The following is a 19,643-nucleotide window of genomic DNA, read 5'->3' as shown; positions in this document are numbered from 1 at the left end:
CCTTTCTTGATCTAAAAAGGAATAATTCATGAAATTTAACTACATAAAAACTTCTAACTGATTAAAAATACCCACTAATCATAAACTAATAACCCTTTTACAATAGAGAAGATTTAACTCACAGTTTCAGAACATCCACTCAAGCGAAAAAAGCTAGAGCTGAGCGACAATTTCACCGCAGAAGCATTCATATGTCACTATAAGGATCGAAAATCTTCCACATTTTCCATGTTCTCATGCAATGATTTTGTGGCCAACAATTTCATCATATTGTTTTCTGGTTTCATCAACCACTGGCGACCTTTGAGCAGTACGCTATTCCTTAGACACTAGTGCTCTAGAAGACTAGTAGTAGTTGACTGGTAAACTAGAAATTATCTTGGCTAATTTGCCGGGCATTTCATGCTGAAAGGCCCAAATTTTGTCTCTCTTGCACGGTTGCACCTCCCCATTCTCTCCCCTCCTTTCCCCTTCAAATTCTTGTTCCGCAGCCGGAGACCCCGACAACCCGTTGTTCCTTTATTTCCCAGGACGCCCCACCAAGCAACCAAGTGGACATACAGATTTTTGACCCCATTAGAAGAACTCTCTGTCAAAGAAAAGAAAGCCCTTTTGCTCCCAGGTGTGTGATCCTCCACTATCCATCCCCTCCCAAGAAAATAAGGCCATGGTAGCTACAAGAAGGCAGACTAAAATTTGCCCTTTTGTTCTTTTTCTCAAGCTTAATGCAATGTTTTCAACTTTTCATATACTTAGGATGAGGGCTAGTAGAATTTTTGCAATTTCAGGGTTCCTGCCTTTGCTATTACAAGTCTTGTTTGAAGCTCTAAGCAAAAGATGTTCTTCTTATGTAGTGACTTTGATTACTGATAATAGTCTGTTGATGTAATACTAGTATGGCAACGTTGTGATGCATCAAGATGATGAATTGATGTAAGTACTTGAGGAAAGTCATCAAGAAACAATCTTTGTTACATCAAAAGATAGTATGTGAACAATATTAGAGGATGTTGATTTTTGTCCTCGCATAAAATGGTAATAACAATAATGGCAGAGTCAGGATTTCAATTAATCTTAGAAGAAATGACACACAGCACCATTGACATGAATTATATCCCCACTTGTACTTTATTCTAGCAAGTTAACTTGTTAGAAAAGAACAAGGGAAAATCTCTGAGATGGTTTTACAATCTCTCAAGAATATCAGTTTGATGGTTGAAAGTTAACATAAAGCACTAATCATGAACTTTTATGCATGTATTAAGCTTGTATAGTATGATATGAAGCCTTGACCTCCAGGACAAACACTTACAAGGTATTTGTTTGACTTGATCCAAAGGCATAGAAGTGAATCACTCCATCAATATTTTGAGGAATAACTCCTCGTGTCTTACATGAATGACCGTGACTTGGCGGTTTAGAAGGTACAAGTGGTTGGCTGCTTGTACTATTGCTCTTAAGTGCATAAATATTCCAAGGAATGTAGATTAGAGAAGAAGTGGTGCATGAAGATGTCATGCTCTTTGAATACCTGTTGCAAGATAGTTTATTCTGAATTGAAACACTAGGAGTCTGGGAAGCCCAAGCTTATTTATAGCTGTAGTATCTATATCATGGAAAATGTGGTAGATCTATCAGACTTTAATGATTTTCATGATTCATTGCACCTTTTGATTTACTGACACGAAGATACACATTTTGTGGTATTTATGAACTTTTAGGGGCTCCAATAGAAGGAATTTGTAAAACTGTAATCCAATTACAACCTTGAGCCATTGGGTGCCCGCTGGCAGGGAATTTTGCAGACCCTGAAGTTTACTTTACTTCACTAATGGCAGAGAGCAGATGCATTGTTGAATACACTTTGTGTCAATGACAATTAAAAAAAAATTAAAGTAGAAGAAAAGAAAAATAACGGGGCAAACGAAGAAGAAAGCAGGTTTTTAAACTTTGAGCCTGGAGGAAATTTATGTTGAGTGCGTACAATATATTCTTTTTCTTAATTTGCGCTTGGTTCAAATGGCTTTACTTAAGTTGTTTGTGGATAGATAGACATTCCAATTTTTTGTAGTTTGTGCTCTGAAAACACACACCCATCCAAATGAATCATTCTGCTGGTCTCTCTTTGGCTTCTTGCCCTGAAGCAAGACTTGCAACAGAGTGTGTTTTTGTGCTGCTTGTAATAGTGTAACAAAGTTCAGTCATGGGGCCACAGCTGAGTGGAGCCCCTTGTAGAAGTTTCTTACTTTGGATTGATATTGCTGGTGTCACGTAAACTTTATGTATATAGCAGTGTGTGGGTTTTGGAGTTGCACAATACCTTGAATTTTAACGTCTCAGCAGCAATCTCAGTGTACTTTACTTGTTTAATTTTTATGGTTGGCTTTCCATTTTCTTGATGTTTGATTTTGGAAATAATCCATTTTGGCATAGTTTTTGAGTGCGTGAAGAGTTGCAATATCAAAACAAACAGAAACATTGTTTTTTTTTTTAATCAAGTATGGAATTTTTTGCTTTTGCGATGCCATCAGCGTGATGCATTTTTAATTAGTATTTCCTATAAGAATTTTTACCTGTTTATACCATATTATCTTAGTTTTTCTTTGCAATTTTTGTTTTTAGATTTCCACTGTTGGTTACTGTAGGATCTTTGTGAGAGAGAGAGAGACAGATTGATGATGAAAAATTGAAAAATTAAACTACCTCAAAGAGGCAGCAAAAGGTGCAGTAATCCACTAACAAAGAAGCACCAGCACCGTTATCAGCTGAACTTACAGGCAGCAACCCCAAGCTTTTGACCATCACACTAGCAGGAAATCCTACTAAACCTTTGCAGAGGTTCAAAATTTTCTCAAAACAATGGTTCTATCTCATCTCAGACTCCAAATTCCCCATCCTTCTTTCTTTTAATTCGACCTTTCTCTCTGGTGTCTTTATTCGCTGAATATGTAGCCTTTTCTAAATGCTGCTTCATGTCACTTTACCTTATCTCACAGTTATTCTTCTGCTGTGAAGTGCCATCTAAAATCTTTTTCTGAACTTGACTATATGTTATAAATTAGCATTCTTGTGATAGATAATTACTGTATGGAACTCCTGTCATGATGTGCTTGCATATTTTTGTTATAAGTAGAGAGCTGACAATTCTAGCCATCAGTATAATGAGGCATTGGATTTTGCTCAGTCCTTTCCTTTTCTCGACTTGAAAATGATGTTGCATTATGTAATTTAGCCACTAGAGACTACCGTTATGTTGCATTATGCAACATAATGCATACCATAAGTATTACTACTAGAGACTACCAAGATGTTGCATTATGTTGTAAATTTGTTGTCTGAGGAAATCAGACCCATTGCATATCATAAGTGTGTGCATCGCTACAATGGCCCTTTAAATACTTCCCGTTATTTCATATTATTTGTACACTAATGATTAGGACTGGAGTAGCTCTTGCAAATTTGACTATTAACTTAGTAATTCTCTTCAAGAAACAAAAAATTTTCTGCTTTATGTAGCTTGCTTTTGTTTTTCTTTTTCAAAATTGCAGCCACGTGAGTACATGTGCATCATAGTTGTATACCATATTCATCAACTACTTTAGAAGAGTGTAGTTCATATAATTAGGCAAGTCGAATGAAGAAATATATATTAACAAATTCATCTTTATGCGTTTTTTAGAGCTGGAACAATTTCTTTGTCTTTTCAAACAATGGCATTGTTCGACTGAAGTTTCCTCAAATCATACTTCTTTTAAATATTCCATCCAAAATTTTCTTAATTATTCATTTCTTGTTATTGCTCACAATCTCTGGTACTGCATCTTTAACTTCACATTGATATCGTGGTTTCCTTATGTTATTATATGCAAATGTGGCCTTTAATCATTGTCATAATACTCAAAATGGAAATTAAACAATACTATTGTTATAGACCCATTATAAACCATGTTTGAGGAAAGTTAATTATACGAGATGTACTCATGTTGTAAATCTCTCATTGGGTTGCCTTTACTTTTTGCACGTGTTAATATCCTGGATGCCTCATAGTTCCTTTTAGAGAATGAGATTGTAAACTAAACTTGTAATAAGATTGTAAACTAAACTTGTAATAAGATTGTAATTACTCATGATAAAGGTGTTGGCATGTTAATTACTCATTGACTTGCTTTTGCTTGATAAAGGTGTTGCATTGAACCTTCTTTTCCTACAGGAACATAGTGTCTAAGAAGGGGAAGTAATTGGGGCTTCAGATATCCCCCATCATTGCAGTTATTGTAAAAACCTGACAAAAAGGCAAATAGAAGCAATTTCTAATGAGCTCCGTAAAGAAAGCTGACTCCTCCATTTGCATGACATTTGCAAGTAAGATGGTTTCTATTATCTCTATTCTTCATATTAGTGAGGAAATGCATGCATAAGTATTTCCGTTTGTTTTGAAAAGATTTTGATGGTGTCCTAAATATATAAAGGTGGGACTTACACCTAGCTACAGTACCCAATCATTCCCTATGCATTTAGGGGAATTTTTTTTATTGTTGGGGGGCATAGGTGTCTTTTTGGCAATAAATCAGCGTGAAGACAATGTGCATTTCTTTTTGTTGCTGCAGTGGTGAAGATTGCGCTTTGGCCATATTTTTCTCGACTACTATGCTCCAAAATCCGCATAATTCTCTCTCTATCTGAATGTGCCTACCCCATACCCACAACCACCACTACCGCTGCCTTCTCCTTTCTTTACTCTCACCTGACAGAGAAAAGGACCATGTGACGCTGCTTTGATTTTTGCTGAGAATGCTCGTGAATCAGCCAACTCTTGTTTGCAGAGACCCTCCATCCTCTTTCCCTTTCCTTTGTTGGGCTCCTTCAACCACCATTCTTCTACCCAAAGTAAGTTTTTTTCTTTTTTTTTTCCCTCTCTTTCCTCTTTACTGTTTTTTGTGGTATTTAATTGGATTGATTAATTTATTTTCTTTGTCTGTTAATTTGCTTCCGTATTCTGGTTTCCTTTCGAGGTTGTTTGCTTCAATCAATTTACAGTCTTGTTCCTGCTTTATTGACTAACTAATTAATTTGCGAGAGTTAGGTGGCAATGCAGGTTATGGATATTCTACAAAATTCAGACTATATTTCTATCATACATTCAAGACTGAGGCACAGGGGAGTGGGGGATTGACTTTTCCCAATGCAAATCAGTCTAGACCTTGTGCTTTGCCTTTATTTATCCATAGCAAAAATCTTATGTGCATATATTTGGTAAAGATTTTTTTTTTTTTTTTGAAAAAAATCAGTGTAGAACATGGCTTTTGATGATGATAAAAATGACTCTAGCATGGGTGATGGCATTGTTGGTGTGGACTTCTCTAGATCATCTTACTTTTCACTTTCAACTCTTGTACACCAATATAGGATTTCCTTTCCTTGGTGGTATTATGATGGTCATGGTTTTATTAGGAACGCTAATGTCAAAACATAGTACATTGATGATGAACCAATATTTTTGATAATGCATATGTGGATGTCATATCTGGCAAAAAGAGCTCGAGTACTGAATTACTATTAATGAATCTATAGATTTTAACTTTTACGACTGTTTCTCCAATTAAAAATGACGTCTTGGCTTTTTAATTCAAGTCTTTATGATTCTTATTTTTATCTTCCAAAAGCGAAACTGGATGTGTGAATGCCGTGATTAAATAGTTAAACTACTGAAAAGCATTAAATAGTCAAACTACTGAATAGTTACAACACTATTCAGCTTAATGGAAGATTGGTTCAGGCGTTGATTGAGAATGTTTTTATCTTTGTCAAAAAAACACATGCCATATGTTTTGGTACTGAGGGAGTGCAGATTGTTGCTGGTGTGGCCAGGGTTTTGAGGGCGATACTGTTTCTATTGGAGTTTCGAGGGGCCAAAGGCCGTGTCATCTCTTGATCATGTAAATCCTCTGCTATGAGCGCCACTTGAATTAGGCATGTATTGAATTCTAACTAGCTATAATGGGAGGTGTTGCACTTTGCACGAGATATTTTAGTAGTGCAAAAGATTCAATTTGTTCAAAAGTGAATCCTAGGTATCTTCATATGCTTGCTTCAAAGAAGAAAAAAGAACCACTTTTTGTTAAAGGAATTTTTATTGTTAATTCTGTTTTGTGTTTTGACATTTTAATCATGACATAAAGAAATTTCAGTCATTTTGTTTTCCCCTCTTACTGTTTTTGTATAATGCGGTTTCTACATGGTGATATGATCCACTAAGCTTTACTTCTGTGGTCTGTTCTTGCAGTGTTGTGTCGGTGTTCTGCTGTAGTAAGTTCAACTTTTTGCATGACTGTTAGCAAAGACAAAATGGAAGTTTCAACAAGCTATCTTTGAAGCTTTTGTCTTTTGTAAGGGAAAAAAAACATTTGGTAATTCAATTTCCCTGATTTTGCTTTTCTTTTGCTTTTTCTCAATAGCTGGTAGTTATAAAACAATGATTGCAGTGATTAGCCTTGGCAATTGGGATGTATAAGTTTATAATTAGGTGATTGAACTTATAGGATGAATGATAGATAGTTTTCTTGGATGCTGCTAATTGGTAGATTACTTTGTTGGTCTTAGTAAGTTATTGGGTTCTGGCTTCTTGGTGCTTTCGATTGGCTGTGGAATTGCAATAAGGCCAAGCTGTTATTCTTTTATGCATGGGGATTAATTTGATTGCTCCTCATGTGTTTGGCTTGCTTGTGTAAGAGCTGATTTTAGGCTGTTTTCTGTATATCTTGTTGTTTTGTGCAGGTTGCAATTGAATCACCATGAATCATGTGTAGCCTTACTAACTTGGATAATTAGTTTCCCTACGTTAAAATCAATGCATGTATGTGCTTTTGCAAACAGCTATCTTTTTTTTTTGGTAAAAAGAATTAGGCCTTCATTATACTATGATAAGTATAAAAATGTCTAGGGTGATTCCCCAATAAATTAGATCTAGAGTGATTCCTCACCCATCCTGTCAAGGGCCCAGTTGAACGCTTGAGTATAGGTTCCCTATGCTCATGTGAACGGCCGGGCCATAGTTCTAAAAGGATGCACTCATGGGCCTGACCGGATATGGTTTCTTCACAAACAAAACAAAATGTAGGTTTTTAGTAGTAATGTAGTATGTTCCAGTGTGCATTATGCCAACAGGTCTGAAACCCAACTCTAGTTGAGAAGTGGAGTCACCCTTCTTTTTCTTTTTTTTGGCTCTTCTGCCTTTCTCTGTCTATCACCAGAAAATCGATTGTATAACATGATTATTCCTGCCTCTGGCAGATGCTAATTTTGCGATTTTCAAATGAAAGGGATTTAAAATTCTGAAATGTGGGTGTAATATATCTTTCATTTATCAATTATGTTACCAAGGATTGATTGATAAATTTTTTTTGTCAATTTACGATCTAGACAAAGGAAAGGTTGTTTAGGAACCAAATATTGGTGGCGGTGCAAGTTCAAAAGTTGGCACCTGCAGATGGAGGAGTTTGATGGAAGACTTGAAAGCCAGAAATGTACAACTGTATATATCTAGGTGCGTTAATATCTTATTTCAACTGGTGTTTTATTTTCTAAGAGACGCCTGGCAGTGAGTGCCCTTTAGCCTGTTGCTCATCCTGTGACACCATATAATCTTGATAATGTTGAATTTAACTCTTCTATGCTTAATTTGATACTGATTCAGTGTCTAGTTACCATTGATTGTGAAAATCATTTGATGCTGATTCAGGTTCTGTTACCATTGATTGGGAATATCATTAGAGTCACATATTGGTTGCTTAATATTTATTCTGTCAGTTTACTGCATTTAAGCATCTTAGCCTTTATAGATGATATCTTTAAAATATTATCAGTGCACGAGGCCGATAAGATAGTAAAATATAAAATTATAGCTTACTATTTGTGCAATTAGCAGTAAGGGGTCTTACTATCATAATAGGCATTTTCAATTGATTCTGAATACAGTTAGGGCATTAGCTTACTATAAATGGTTGTTGATTTAGTCCCTCAGTTTTGGACTTACGAGATATTCTTCATAAATTTCTGTTTCTTTAATTTTTTTTAGCTGCTAAACATTTGGGATTCTAAAGATATTGCAATTACTACATTTTGGCAGTCCTTAAAATCATCTTGTATCCCTCATTGCCTGATTTTCTTTCATTGCAGATGCAGCCACCATTCTCATTTTTGCCACATTTTTCTTTCATTGCAAATGCAGCCATCAATCCTAGAGGTGGCAAATCAACCCACTTAACTAGATTTACCCATACCCGCCCATGAATAGATGGGTATGGGTATCGTAAATTTTTGTATATGGGTATAAATGGGTTACCCAATAATACCCATTTATTAAATGGGTATTATTGGGTAACCCATCAAACCCAATTAACCCATTTTAAATTCTCTTCCCCCCAAGTCTCTTCTTTTCCCCTACTTTTTTTTTTTTCAAATTTTTCATTTTGTCATGATGTTAACATTATTATTATTTGTTGGTTTTATCTTATTATTTTATTTTTTTTCTTAGTTTGTTAACTTGCTCATTTTTTAGCATTACCAATTTATGATAAGTTTTAGCCTATTTTCTTATCTTTATAAAATGAAATTTTAAATTTATATATGAAAAAAATGTTAGGGGTTCAAAATTTTTGGATTAAGTTTTTATATTAATTTTTATAGTACTTAATTCAAATTTTTATATTCGTATTATTCAATTATTAAATAATAGGTAATTTTGTGACATAGAGTATAAATGAAAAAAATTGGTAATTAAGTTTATTGAACATTATAAGTAAATATTTAAAACTAATGATGAGTACAAAGAATGGTATAAATTGATAACTTAGTTTGCAAAAATGAATTTAAATGAGTTTGCAAAAAGTTAAAATAAATGAGTTATAAATGGGTAATTGGGTTACCCAATTCATTTTTTGACTTACCCATTTATACCCATCTAATTAAATGGGTATAAATGAGTTGACTCACTTTTACCCATTATCCATTTTACCCAACCCAAACCCGTCCAAATCACCCATTTTGACACCTCTACCTACACCATAACATCAGCAATCAGTATGAGGTACACTGTTTTAAATCCCTGTGCGCTTTTAGTACTGATAAAGTTTAATGCTCTAGTGCTTAAAGCACTTCTTTTGTGCACAATACCAAAATATCCATGATGATGCCTGTCTCTAGCTTTTCTCATCTCAATCTTGACACTGTCTTGCTGCTCATCTGTTTCTGAAACTTGATATTACCCCTGCTCCATATGTTATAGAAATTCCTTCTTTGTCATATGCTAGAATCTTCTTCTTTTCTTTTCTGTTTTCCTTTTCTTTTTTCAGAAAGGAGATTTTAGGTTCAACTCATGTAAGTTTTGATCTTATAGGGCAATCCAGAGATCTAACTGTTTCCACAACAAAGGCCACGATGCTCCTTGTGAATTTGGAGATAACTTGTATATTCTGCTATTTGGAGTAATTCAGATTCCGTTCTCTCAAATACCCAACTTTCACGAGATGGAGTGGCTCTCAATATTTGCCGCAATAATGTCTTTTGCATACACCTTCATTGGGACAGCACTCGGTTTGGCAAAAGTAATAGGTATGTGTCAACAGGTATCTTGGGAGGAAAACATCTAGTCACACTATTATGAGTGACCAACTAGTATTTATAGGAGTACAAACCTAACAGACTATTTACAAGAATACCCTTACTAATTTATTATCTATAAGAATACTAATATTCTCCTAACACTCCCCCTCAAGTTGGAGCATATATATCATAAGCACCCAACTTGTTACAAATATATTTCACCCTAGAGCCCCCTAAACTCTTAGTAAATACATCAGCCAATTGATCTACAGACGGTACATGAGATGTCTTGATGACCCCGTCAAGCAATTTCTCTCGAATGAAATGACAATCAACTTCAATATGTTTTGTCCTTTCATGAAACACTGGATTAGACGCAATATGAACAGCCGCCTGATTATCACACACTAAATTCATAGGCTGTTTATGTTCAAACCCAAGTTCCAGTAACATGCTCTTCACCCAAACCAACTCACACACAGTGTGAGCCATAGCGCGGTATTCAGATTCTGCACTTGATCTGGATACAACTGTTTGCTTCTTACTCTTCCACGACACTAAATTACCACCAACAAACACACAATATCCTGTAGTCGATCTTCGATCTGAGGCAGAACCAGCCCAATCTGCATCACTATATCCTTCAATATCATTGTGTCCATGATTTTGATACAGCAACCCTTTTCCAGGAGCATTTTTAAGATACCTGAGAATCCGTATAACAACATCCCAATGACTAGTACGAGGGGTATCAAGAAATTGACTCACAACACTCACTGCAAACGAAATGTCAGGTCTCGTTACAGTGAGATAATTTAATTTACCCACAAGTCTTCGATATTGCTTAGGATCATCAAGTAATGCACCTTGATCTCCTGCTAATTTCACATTGGGATCCATAGGAGTATCCACAGGTCGGCAACCTAACATCCCAACTTCACTCAACATATCGAGTACATATTTTCTTTGACATAAATAAATCCCATATTTAGACCGAGCTACCTCAATACCCAGAAAATACTGTAGATGACCTAAATCCTTTGTCTGAAAGTTTGCCTGCAGATTGGATTTAAGTTTCTGAATCCCCACAACATCATCACCTGTAATCACAATGTCATCCACATAAACAACTAATAAAATTTTACCAGCATTAGAATGCCGATAAAATACAGAGTGATCTACTCCACATCTTGTCAGACCGAACTCCATGACAACACTACTAAACCGGCCAAACCAAGCCCTCGGGGACTGTTTCAATCCATATAAGGATTTTTTCAAACGACAAACCAACCGCGGATTCTCCCCCTGAACAACAAATCCAGGAGGTTGTTCCATATATACCTCTTCTTCCAAATCTCCATGCAGAAATGCATTTTTCACATCCAACTGATGCAATGGCCAATTATAAGTTGCTGCCAAAGAGATAAGAAGACGGACAGAGGTAATCTTTGCAACAGGAGAAAATGTTTCTAAATAGTCTACTCCATACACCTGAGTAAATCCTCTAGCTACCAACCGAGCCTTCAATCTATCAATAGAACCATTAGGCTGCACTTTTATAGTGTACACCCATTTACAACCAACAACAGGCTTACCTGAAGGACGAGGGACAAGATCCCAAGTACCATTTTGTTCCAAAGCAGACATCTCTTCTTGCATAGCTAATCTCCAACCAGGATGATTAAGAGCATAGGTAATAGACTTAGGAATAGAGATAGAATCAAGAGAAGCAACAAAAGAAGAATATGACATAGAGAGACGAGAATAAGAAACAAAATTAGAAATAGGATGGGAAGTACAATGTCTCTTACCTTTGCGTAAAGCAATAGGAAGATCTAACTCAGAGGAGGGCGTCATACCTGGATTTGAAGATTGAGAGTTAATTGGTGAAGTGCGTGGCATATCAGGAACTTTCTCAACCATGGAACGACGAGAGTAAACTTGAAGATGAGGACGAGATAATCGAGCTATGGAATCTGGTGGACTAGACAACTCAGGTAATAAAGGGGAAGGGACTGGTAAAACAGGAGAGGAAAAAGAGGGACACTGGTCTAATTCACAAGACATACTTTGCTTGATAAAATACGGAGTGGATTCAAAGAAAGTAACATCAGCACAAGTAAAAAATCGATTTAAAACTGGACTGTAACATCTATACCCTTTTTGCGCTCGTGTATATCCTAAGAAAATACACTTAATAGCACGAGAATCTAATTTATCCACCCCGGGAGCAAGCTGATGAACAAAGCACACACATCCAAAAATACGAGGAGGCAATTTAAACACAGATTCATGAGGAAAAAGAATGGAGTGAGGTAATTGACCTCCAAGAATATTAGATGGCATGCGATTAATTAAATAACATGCAGTTAGAATTGCATCACTCCAAAATTGTTTGGGCACATTCATGTGCAACAATAGTGTTCGAGCAATTTCGATTAAATGCCCAATTTTTCTTTCAGCAACTCCATTCTGTTGTGGAGTGTGAGGACAAGAGGACTGATGAATAATACCAGACTTAGTCATAAAGGTATTAAAAGGAGTGGAAAAATATTCTTTCGCATTATCACTGCGAAGTATACGTACAGGCACACCAAATTGATTCTTTATTTCTGTAACAAATGCACAAAAAATGGAATATAATTCTGAACGATCTTTCATTAAATAAAGCCATGTAACTCTGGAAAAATCATCAACAAAGACTACAAAATATTTAAAACCTAACTTTGAAGTGACTCGACTAGGACCCCAAACATCAGAATGAACTAACAAAAAAGGTTCAGAAACCCGTTTATTGACTCTAGGAGCAAAAGAAACACGATGATGCTTTCCTAACTGACAAGACTCACATTCTAACGAAGATAATTGATTCAAAGTAGGAACCAACTTTTTCAAATTTTGTAAAGACGGATGACCTAAACGACAGTGAATTTCAAGAGGAGAAACAGTAGCAGGACATGCTATCGGACCATTGAAGTTGAGAAAATAAAGACCATTATGCTCATGCCCTCCACCAATCATCCTCTTTGTCTTCAAATCCTGAATGACAACAGAATCAGGAGAAAAAGTAACTGTACACTGTAGAAATTTAGTGAGCTTACTAACAGACATTAGATTAAATGGCAAATTGGGTACGTAAAGAACAGAAGATAGCGGAAGTGATGGATTAATTTCTACAGTGCCTAGTCCTTTAACTTTAGTAGTAGATCCATCAGCTAAAGTAACATGAGGAAAGGGAGTTGACTCTTGAAAATTAGAAAAAATTTTAGAGGTACCTGACATATGATCAGTAGCCCCGGAATCAATAATCCATGGGTCATTACCTTTTTGTGCTAAAGAAGCAGAGGGAAGAGATGCGTGATTTGTAGCTTGGTACTGTAGGAATTTAACATAATCTTCCTCAGATATAGTAACAGTTTTCTGGGACCCATGTGTTGAAGAACTTGATTCAACTTGGTCAGTGATAACCGTATTAACAAACCTTTCAACCATAGCGAATAGCACGTCAAACGAAAGAACGGGTCAAAACTTGAGACAAACGCGTGAACAGTAACGGCATGAACAGTAACTACGTGAACAGTATCGGCGTGAACAGTGCCGTGAACAGTATACGTGAACAGTGCCGCTATGAACAGTGCGGCGTGAACAGTGATTTGCTAGATGTTTTACCCTAACCCTAGGACTTTTGCTCTGATACCATGTCAACAGGTATCTTGGGAGGAAAACATCTAGTCACACTATTATGAGTGACCAACTAGTATTTATAGGAGTACAAACCTAACAGACTATTTACAAGAATACCCTTACTAATTTATTATCTATAAGAATACTAATATTCTCCTAACAGTATGTTCAAATTTTGCATGCATGTTTTGCTCAGGTCTCACGGAACAATTTGGAATTTTATTAGGAAGAGCACGACCTTCTGCATCTTTGTCTTCAAATAGTTTAAGAAGATTAATTAATGGAAGGAAACTAATCCCCTGTGTTAGCAAAACCACATAACAGCTCCTCTCTAACTTGAACGCCACTATCATCGCTCATCTGCCTCCACCCTGAACCCCTGAGATAATAGTGGTTATATTAATTGGAAGAGGGGCTACAGAAGAAATTGAGATAAAGTGGATTTTGTTAAGATTGAAAAGTAAAACTTTAACTCTTTAGAGTTGCCAATGAATTTTCCTACCTGAGTGAAGTATTTAGTTCAGGAAATCAAACAAGAGGTCCTGTATTGGGTTGTACTGGCAGCCAGTTTTCATCTAAGGTAAGAAGTGAATCTGTATGCTGCCCATTGGATAAAATAGATTCTATAGGCATGACCAAAGTAACATGTTGACTTGTAGGATTAACAGGAAAATTGTTTTGACCACCGCATCTTTGCAAAGAATATATGAGAAAAGTTTAAAATGATGCTGTACAAATAATGTTGGATTACCTTTTATCATAGACAGAATTTGATCAGTTATGAGCATGTGTTGCTTTTACTTATTCCTATGAGTGTTCTGAAACTGAAATTGTAGGAGATGGAAGAATCAGAGGAGACATTACTGGTGTTTCTACAACCAGTGTAGCAGAAAAAGTGTGGTTGACCTCGCAAGCAGTTGGGGACATTGCTTTTGCTTACACATACAACATAATCCTATTGGAAATAGAGGTGCAAGACTGATGCTTTATATCTAGATAACATGCTTCTGATGAATGCCCTGACAATTTCATGTTTAATACTTCAAAATTTTCTATCTAAATTTGCGAACATGAAATTTGTGCTTTAAGGATACTCTGAAGGATCCGCCACCACAAAACATTAAAACATCCGGATGTTCTGAATTGGAATGAAAATATTAAAACCAGAGTTGTGCACATTATTGAATTTAAAAGCAGCCCACACAGAAGACAAGATGCAGTATTGAAAACTGCTCACTAGAAATCTGGTCAACTTCTGCCTCATCAAGCCAGCAATATGTCTTGTTAATTGCTTCTTGAAGAACATGTACTTAAAAAAGGTACCTTCCCAAGACTGATCCAAGAAGCACGTAATGGGAATCTCTTGCCTTCTAATGTTCAATAGCTGAGACTTCTAATGGTGAATTACGTGCATGCATCAGATCCCAAGTACACCACATAAGACTAGTACACATAAACAGCCACATCATTTAAGTTAGCAAATCATCTTTGATCAATTTGCTAAAGCAGTTGTTGAAGGCAGACAAAGTAACAAGAATACAAAAGTATCTATGATCACCTGCTTCTTAGCATAAGTGGGACTAAGTTATAATGATGCTAGAAGGAAGACGAAGCAAATGACTGAAGCACTAGTTTTCATGGTATCTCCTTTTGGTATTTGCTCCTTTTCTTGGAAAAAGGAACTCCTTGCTTCCCTCCCCTTCTTCTGAGTTCTCTCACACCCAAAAAAAAATAATAATAGAATGATTTTTAGAAAAAATATAGGATTCTCCCATGCAGACTTAACATTTTAATTAATGGTAACTTTGTTTCGCAAGAATATGAAGGGGGAACGATCACTTATAACTGTCCACAGTATCTATCTTTATCCTTCAAAGTTAAAATGAAGGAGTTGAGCAATGGTATTCGTCCTCCTGATTGAACTTTTAGGACTTTACATATGTGTAGAAGTAGAACACGCCCTTTATGTCGCAATTTTGTCCTAGAGGACTCCCCAGTCCAAGATGTAACCAGGATTTCCTCACAGGCGAACAAACTAATGAATATGGACAGTAACATATTGTTAAGGGCAAATTCCACTTTACCCCCCTGTGGTTTAGCATTTTTTCACATAACCCCCCTATGGTTTCAAAAGCTATACATAACCCCCTTATGGTTTGGATTAAAGTGTCAAAGTAACGGAAATAGTCACTCGTAACGGCGTCACCTAAAATGTCAAAAATACCCTTATGTAAGGTTGAAATTTATGTATTAACCAAGGGGGGTTATGTGTATATTTTGAAAATCATAAGGGGGTTATATGGTAAAGTATTAAACCATAAGGGGGTTATATGGTAAAATATAAAAATCATAGGGGGTTAATGTGTCATGTATTTATAAGGGTAATTTCGACATTTTAAGAAGTTCCGTTACGAGTGACTATTTCCGTTACTTTGACACTTTAATCCAAACCATGAGGGGGTTATGTATAGCTTTTGAAACCATAGGGGGGTTATGTAAAAAAAGGGTAAACCACAGGGGGGTAAAATGTAATTTACCCTATTGTTAATGTCGGTTTGAAGTGGTCTAGATTTTCCTTGAAAAAGGAACCTGATTACTCTAAAGAATCTTGCTGGAAATGGCCGAGCTAGAATCTTTTTGAACATATTGTCTAAACATTCAGGTCTTAGTATCTGTTACATGTCTAAGAGGAATATGATCCAATTAGTGCTAATTGGTATTAGAATGTAGTAATTAAAGAAAATGTAAATTATCTTTTAGCTCAATCATGCTTTAGCATTTTTTCACTCAATTCTCTTGTACATTCAATAAAAACGGCACTAAAAATTTAAAAATAGCGCCCCCTTCTTTGGACTAAAGTTGCACTGTTATTTTTTTGATAAAATTAACAATAAAAGGTAGATTTGGTATTTGATTTTTTTCCCCTTTTTTGACTTTTAAAATTTGTTTTGAACATGTTTTCTCAAGTCAAATTGCTAGATTTTTACAAAAAAAAAAAAAAATGGATGGGTCAGTTAGATTCTTCAAAAGTTACCGGGTCAAGGTGATACCTTTCAACAACTTCCGTCTCACCCAAGCTCCCCTCATTCTGTCTCTTCACCTTCCTCATCTATTTTTCTCTGAATTCTTCACTTGCTTTTCACCCTCTCTCCTACCTTATCAAGAATAATTGATGGTCAGATACCAATACTGGTAAGGATAGAGTGAAATTACTCTGAAAAGAATATAATGTGTGGGATTGAGGGAAAGGATGGAAAACAAAGGATTTGATGAGGAGAAAGAGTTCATAGATATATCAATTGTCTGGGAATTTTTCAAGGAAAGAAAGGAAGGCAAATGGGAAAATCTTAAATACAACATTTGTCCCTTAAACATATTTCGAAAAGATAAAAAAAAAGAAAAAAAGAAAAAAGGAAAGGACACATAAAGTCCAACATCAATGACATTTTCTATCCGCAAAACACTTGAGAAAACTTGGAGAGAAACCCTCCTCTTCCCTCCTATCCTTATCATTTACAAAGGAATGTATAGTAACGATGATATTCCATAATCTAGGCATCATTACCTCATTCCTGTAAAATAATGATTTCTGATAGTCTCAACTCTTAATCATTGTTCTTGTAATGGGATTCTTTTTCCTTGCTGGACTTGTGATGAATCTGCAAAAGTTTTTGTTGAATTCAACAGCATAGAAGCTTAATTAGGGTACACGTTGGAGGTCTTTCCTCATCCTGGACATTTGCCCAAATTCATATCACAAGCGGGATCATAGATTATCTTGTGTTCGGTTGTCCATGTTTCGAACTTCTAAACGTTGAAGTAGATTTACAAGTCTCTTTGTAAAAGAGCCCCGCCTATTCGTGTTACGACCTCCAAAACGGTTCATGGTTTTACGTAAGAAAAAGACTTGCCCAGGGTCGATGCATGAAACACCTTAACTTGCTAGCTAGCACCTCCCAATTCCCAAAAGGCCCAACTTTCATATCAAGAATTAAACAAGCTCATCGTTAACGATGGGAGATCGGTCACCTTAAGCGAGACCTCCTAAAACACCAAAAGTAATGCTACAGAACAAACTCTTTTTTTTTTTTTTTTTTGTTCACACAGAAAAGAATATTTGAGCATTCCCATTAAAGACTGAGCTTTCACTGAGGACTATGCTCCGAATTTAATGTTGCTGTTTAATTTCGAAGCTTGACAAATTTACGCTTCTATTATTGGTGGCCTTAGAGACTACTATTGTCCACCTGTTTTACTATCATTGGTTCTTCCTGAAGTGGTTTAAGATTTGTGGAGCAGATATTGTTGCAATGAAAGAAGATGCAATTTCTTAGAAAATGTAGCTACCCTTTTCAGAAGAATATTCAAACCGGCCAAGAGAAGCAACTGTGTAGTTTATCCATTATTACAATATCATAAACCAAAAGATTACGTCCATGCTTACAATATCATAAACCAAAAGATTACGTTTCTTAGAAGTAAGGTTGACTCTTCATAACTGACAGTGAAAACAAAGGCTCACTTTGACATCGTATATAAGGATGCATATTTTAGTTGTTTCACGGGATAAACAAAGAAACATAAAAAAATTGAAAATGGCTAGACACTTGTTTATGACTAGTATTGGCAGTGCAGCTAGTCAAGTTGCTCTGATGCAGCATGAGGGTTCAGGGCTCATGGTCATGCTCGGCATGATTGTTATGTCTGTTTCAATTATGTCTCTGATCATCTTTGGTTGCACAGATTGCGCAGACGGTAAGAGTGGAGGTAGAGGACGATATTATGGTGGCGCTGGAGGTGGTTCTGCTTGTGGAGGTGGTTCTGCTTGTGGTGGTGGTGGCGGTTGTGGTGGCGGGGGAGGAGGCGGCGGTTGTTAAATGATCATTTACTAGCTTGGATTCGGAGTACTTGTTTGGAGTGTGAAGGCGTATTTTGCTTCATTAATCAGTAAGAGTTGTAAAACCATCTATGTTGTTTATTAATCTTAGTTTATTGTCTAGTAATAAAGGCATTACGCAATACTAATATATAGTGTAATTCCTGTGTACAAACTGCTTGTTCTATATTCCCAGAAATACGCATCTACATGGTTTCATCATTATGTGCCTTACTTTCAAGAACATCCAACCATCTAAACGTGCAATCAAGCACGTCAACAAAGCAGTGATGCGATAAAGATCGTCTAAATAAGGAGTCAACTTTTTCCATAAGCTCATATATAAGTAACTTAAATGAAGAGTTTGACAATTTATACACCAGCTGCAGTGTCCTTTCAAAATGAAAAAAATAGTCTGGTATATACTAGTTTAAAATTTGTCACCCTTTGAACCCAAAAGAAAAGGAATAAAAAAAATAATAATGTGCTGCACAAAGACAGTTGCTGTTCCGGATATGAACACGATAATTTTCCTATAAGTCCTTGCCTACACTATTTAGTTGCCCTTTTGCAACAACTACAAGGAAAAGTTAGGTACAGGATGGGTCTCAAGACTCAGGGCCAAGGAGATAATATAGAAAGAATGTCAGATGAGTTGAACTGTGGGGATGTTCAATTGCAGGCTTGACAGTATTACACTTCTAATTTTGGCCGTAGACATTACTGTTCCACCAGTTTAGCCAGTTCTTCATTATTGATTATTCCTTCCAATGGAACCTTATCTCCAAACCCCGGAAAAATTCATTGCTTAGATGCAGGGTATCATACTACTAGACAACAATGACAACCTCCAGCTAAGTCTAAAATTTGAACTAGTAGAAATAGTAAAACAAACGATGCATTTCCGTGCTACTTGTCAAAAGCTGTGCCTTCGAAGAATTGACCAAGAAGAGCAACTACATTTTATCATCACAAACTAGAGTGGTAATAGTTCTTTACAAGCAATGGTTAGCCAACTTAGCCAAGTCCGATACGACTCGATCAAGTCATAATTGAAATGAAAGATACTGATATCCAAATCATGAATAATTTTATATTAACGGTAATTTATTCTGACTCAGTTAATATTGGCTTATTTGAATCTACCAAAATATCTGAATTAATTCGAAATCGACTCGAATATTTTTTCTTCTATTTTTAGTAATTTTTTTAGATTTTTTTGAAAATTTTTATGTGCAGTATGCATATCACTCGATATCTAACCGATATGCCAGTGGAACAACCATGATGGCAAATAAGACTGTCATAACTGAGATACATGAACCGAGGTTTTTACAAATTAATTATATAAGGATGCATTTGCATGGCAAACTAGTGGAACAGAGAGATTGCAAAATGGGTAGATATTTAGTTATGAAAGGTGTTGGCAGTGCAATAAGTGAAGCAGATATTATGCAGCAGCATAAATGTTCAGGGCCAATTT

At 36.0% G+C, this 19,643-nt stretch overlaps 1 protein-coding gene across 17 annotated transcripts; it reads left to right on the top strand.

Annotated features, from left to right (window-relative positions):
• The first annotated feature begins 111 nt into the window (after nt 1-111).
• Nucleotides 112-18,382, top strand: LOC140007803 (probable amino acid permease 7). Of its 17 annotated transcripts, none has more exons than XR_011815263.1 (10): nt 112-622; nt 4,211-4,362; nt 4,608-4,887; nt 5,084-5,936; nt 6,284-6,407; nt 7,420-7,543; nt 8,176-8,242; nt 9,395-9,609; nt 14,121-14,254; nt 14,374-18,382. XR_011815263.1 is itself a non-coding variant. In XM_072051152.1 (10 exons), the coding sequence occupies exons 7-10, from the start codon at nt 7,500-7,502 to the stop codon at nt 18,163-18,165; spliced, it is 531 nt and encodes a 176-aa protein (XP_071907253.1). In that variant the 5' UTR covers nt 124-622; nt 2,646-2,838; nt 4,211-4,362; nt 4,608-4,887; nt 5,084-5,936; nt 6,284-6,407; nt 7,420-7,499; the 3' UTR covers nt 18,166-18,382. The 17 variants fall into 17 exon arrangements, 15 of the variants coding, with proteins under 15 accessions (XP_071907253.1, XP_071907255.1, XP_071907254.1 ...); XM_072051152.1 differs by lacking the exon at nt 8,176-8,242 and adding an exon at nt 2,646-2,838 and having other exon boundaries at nt 124-622; nt 18,028-18,382; XM_072051154.1 differs by lacking the exon at nt 8,176-8,242 and adding an exon at nt 2,646-2,862 and having other exon boundaries at nt 124-622; nt 18,028-18,382.
• The last annotated feature ends 1,261 nt before the right edge of the window (nt 18,383-19,643 follow it).

Source organism: Coffea arabica, chromosome 5c (genome assembly GCF_036785885.1).
Source record: "Coffea arabica cultivar ET-39 chromosome 5c, Coffea Arabica ET-39 HiFi, whole genome shotgun sequence".
NCBI lineage: Eukaryota > Viridiplantae > Streptophyta > Magnoliopsida > Gentianales > Rubiaceae > Coffea > Coffea arabica.
Note: the sequence above shows the minus strand (reverse complement) of the source record. Positions and strands in the feature narration are given on the sequence as shown.

Excerpts from the sequence above, each read along its gene's own strand:
- LOC140007803 (XM_072051161.1), top strand. The coding sequence starts at position 7,500 with ATGGAAGACTTGAAAGCCAGAAATGTACAACTGTATATATCTAG. Across the intron at positions 7,544-9,394 it reads GTACAACTGTATATATCTAG|GGCAATCCAGAGATCTAACT; the intron begins GTGCGTTAATAT and ends TTGATCTTATAG. Across the intron at positions 9,610-14,120 it reads CGGTTTGGCAAAAGTAATAG|GAGATGGAAGAATCAGAGGA; the intron begins GTATGTGTCAAC and ends CTGAAATTGTAG.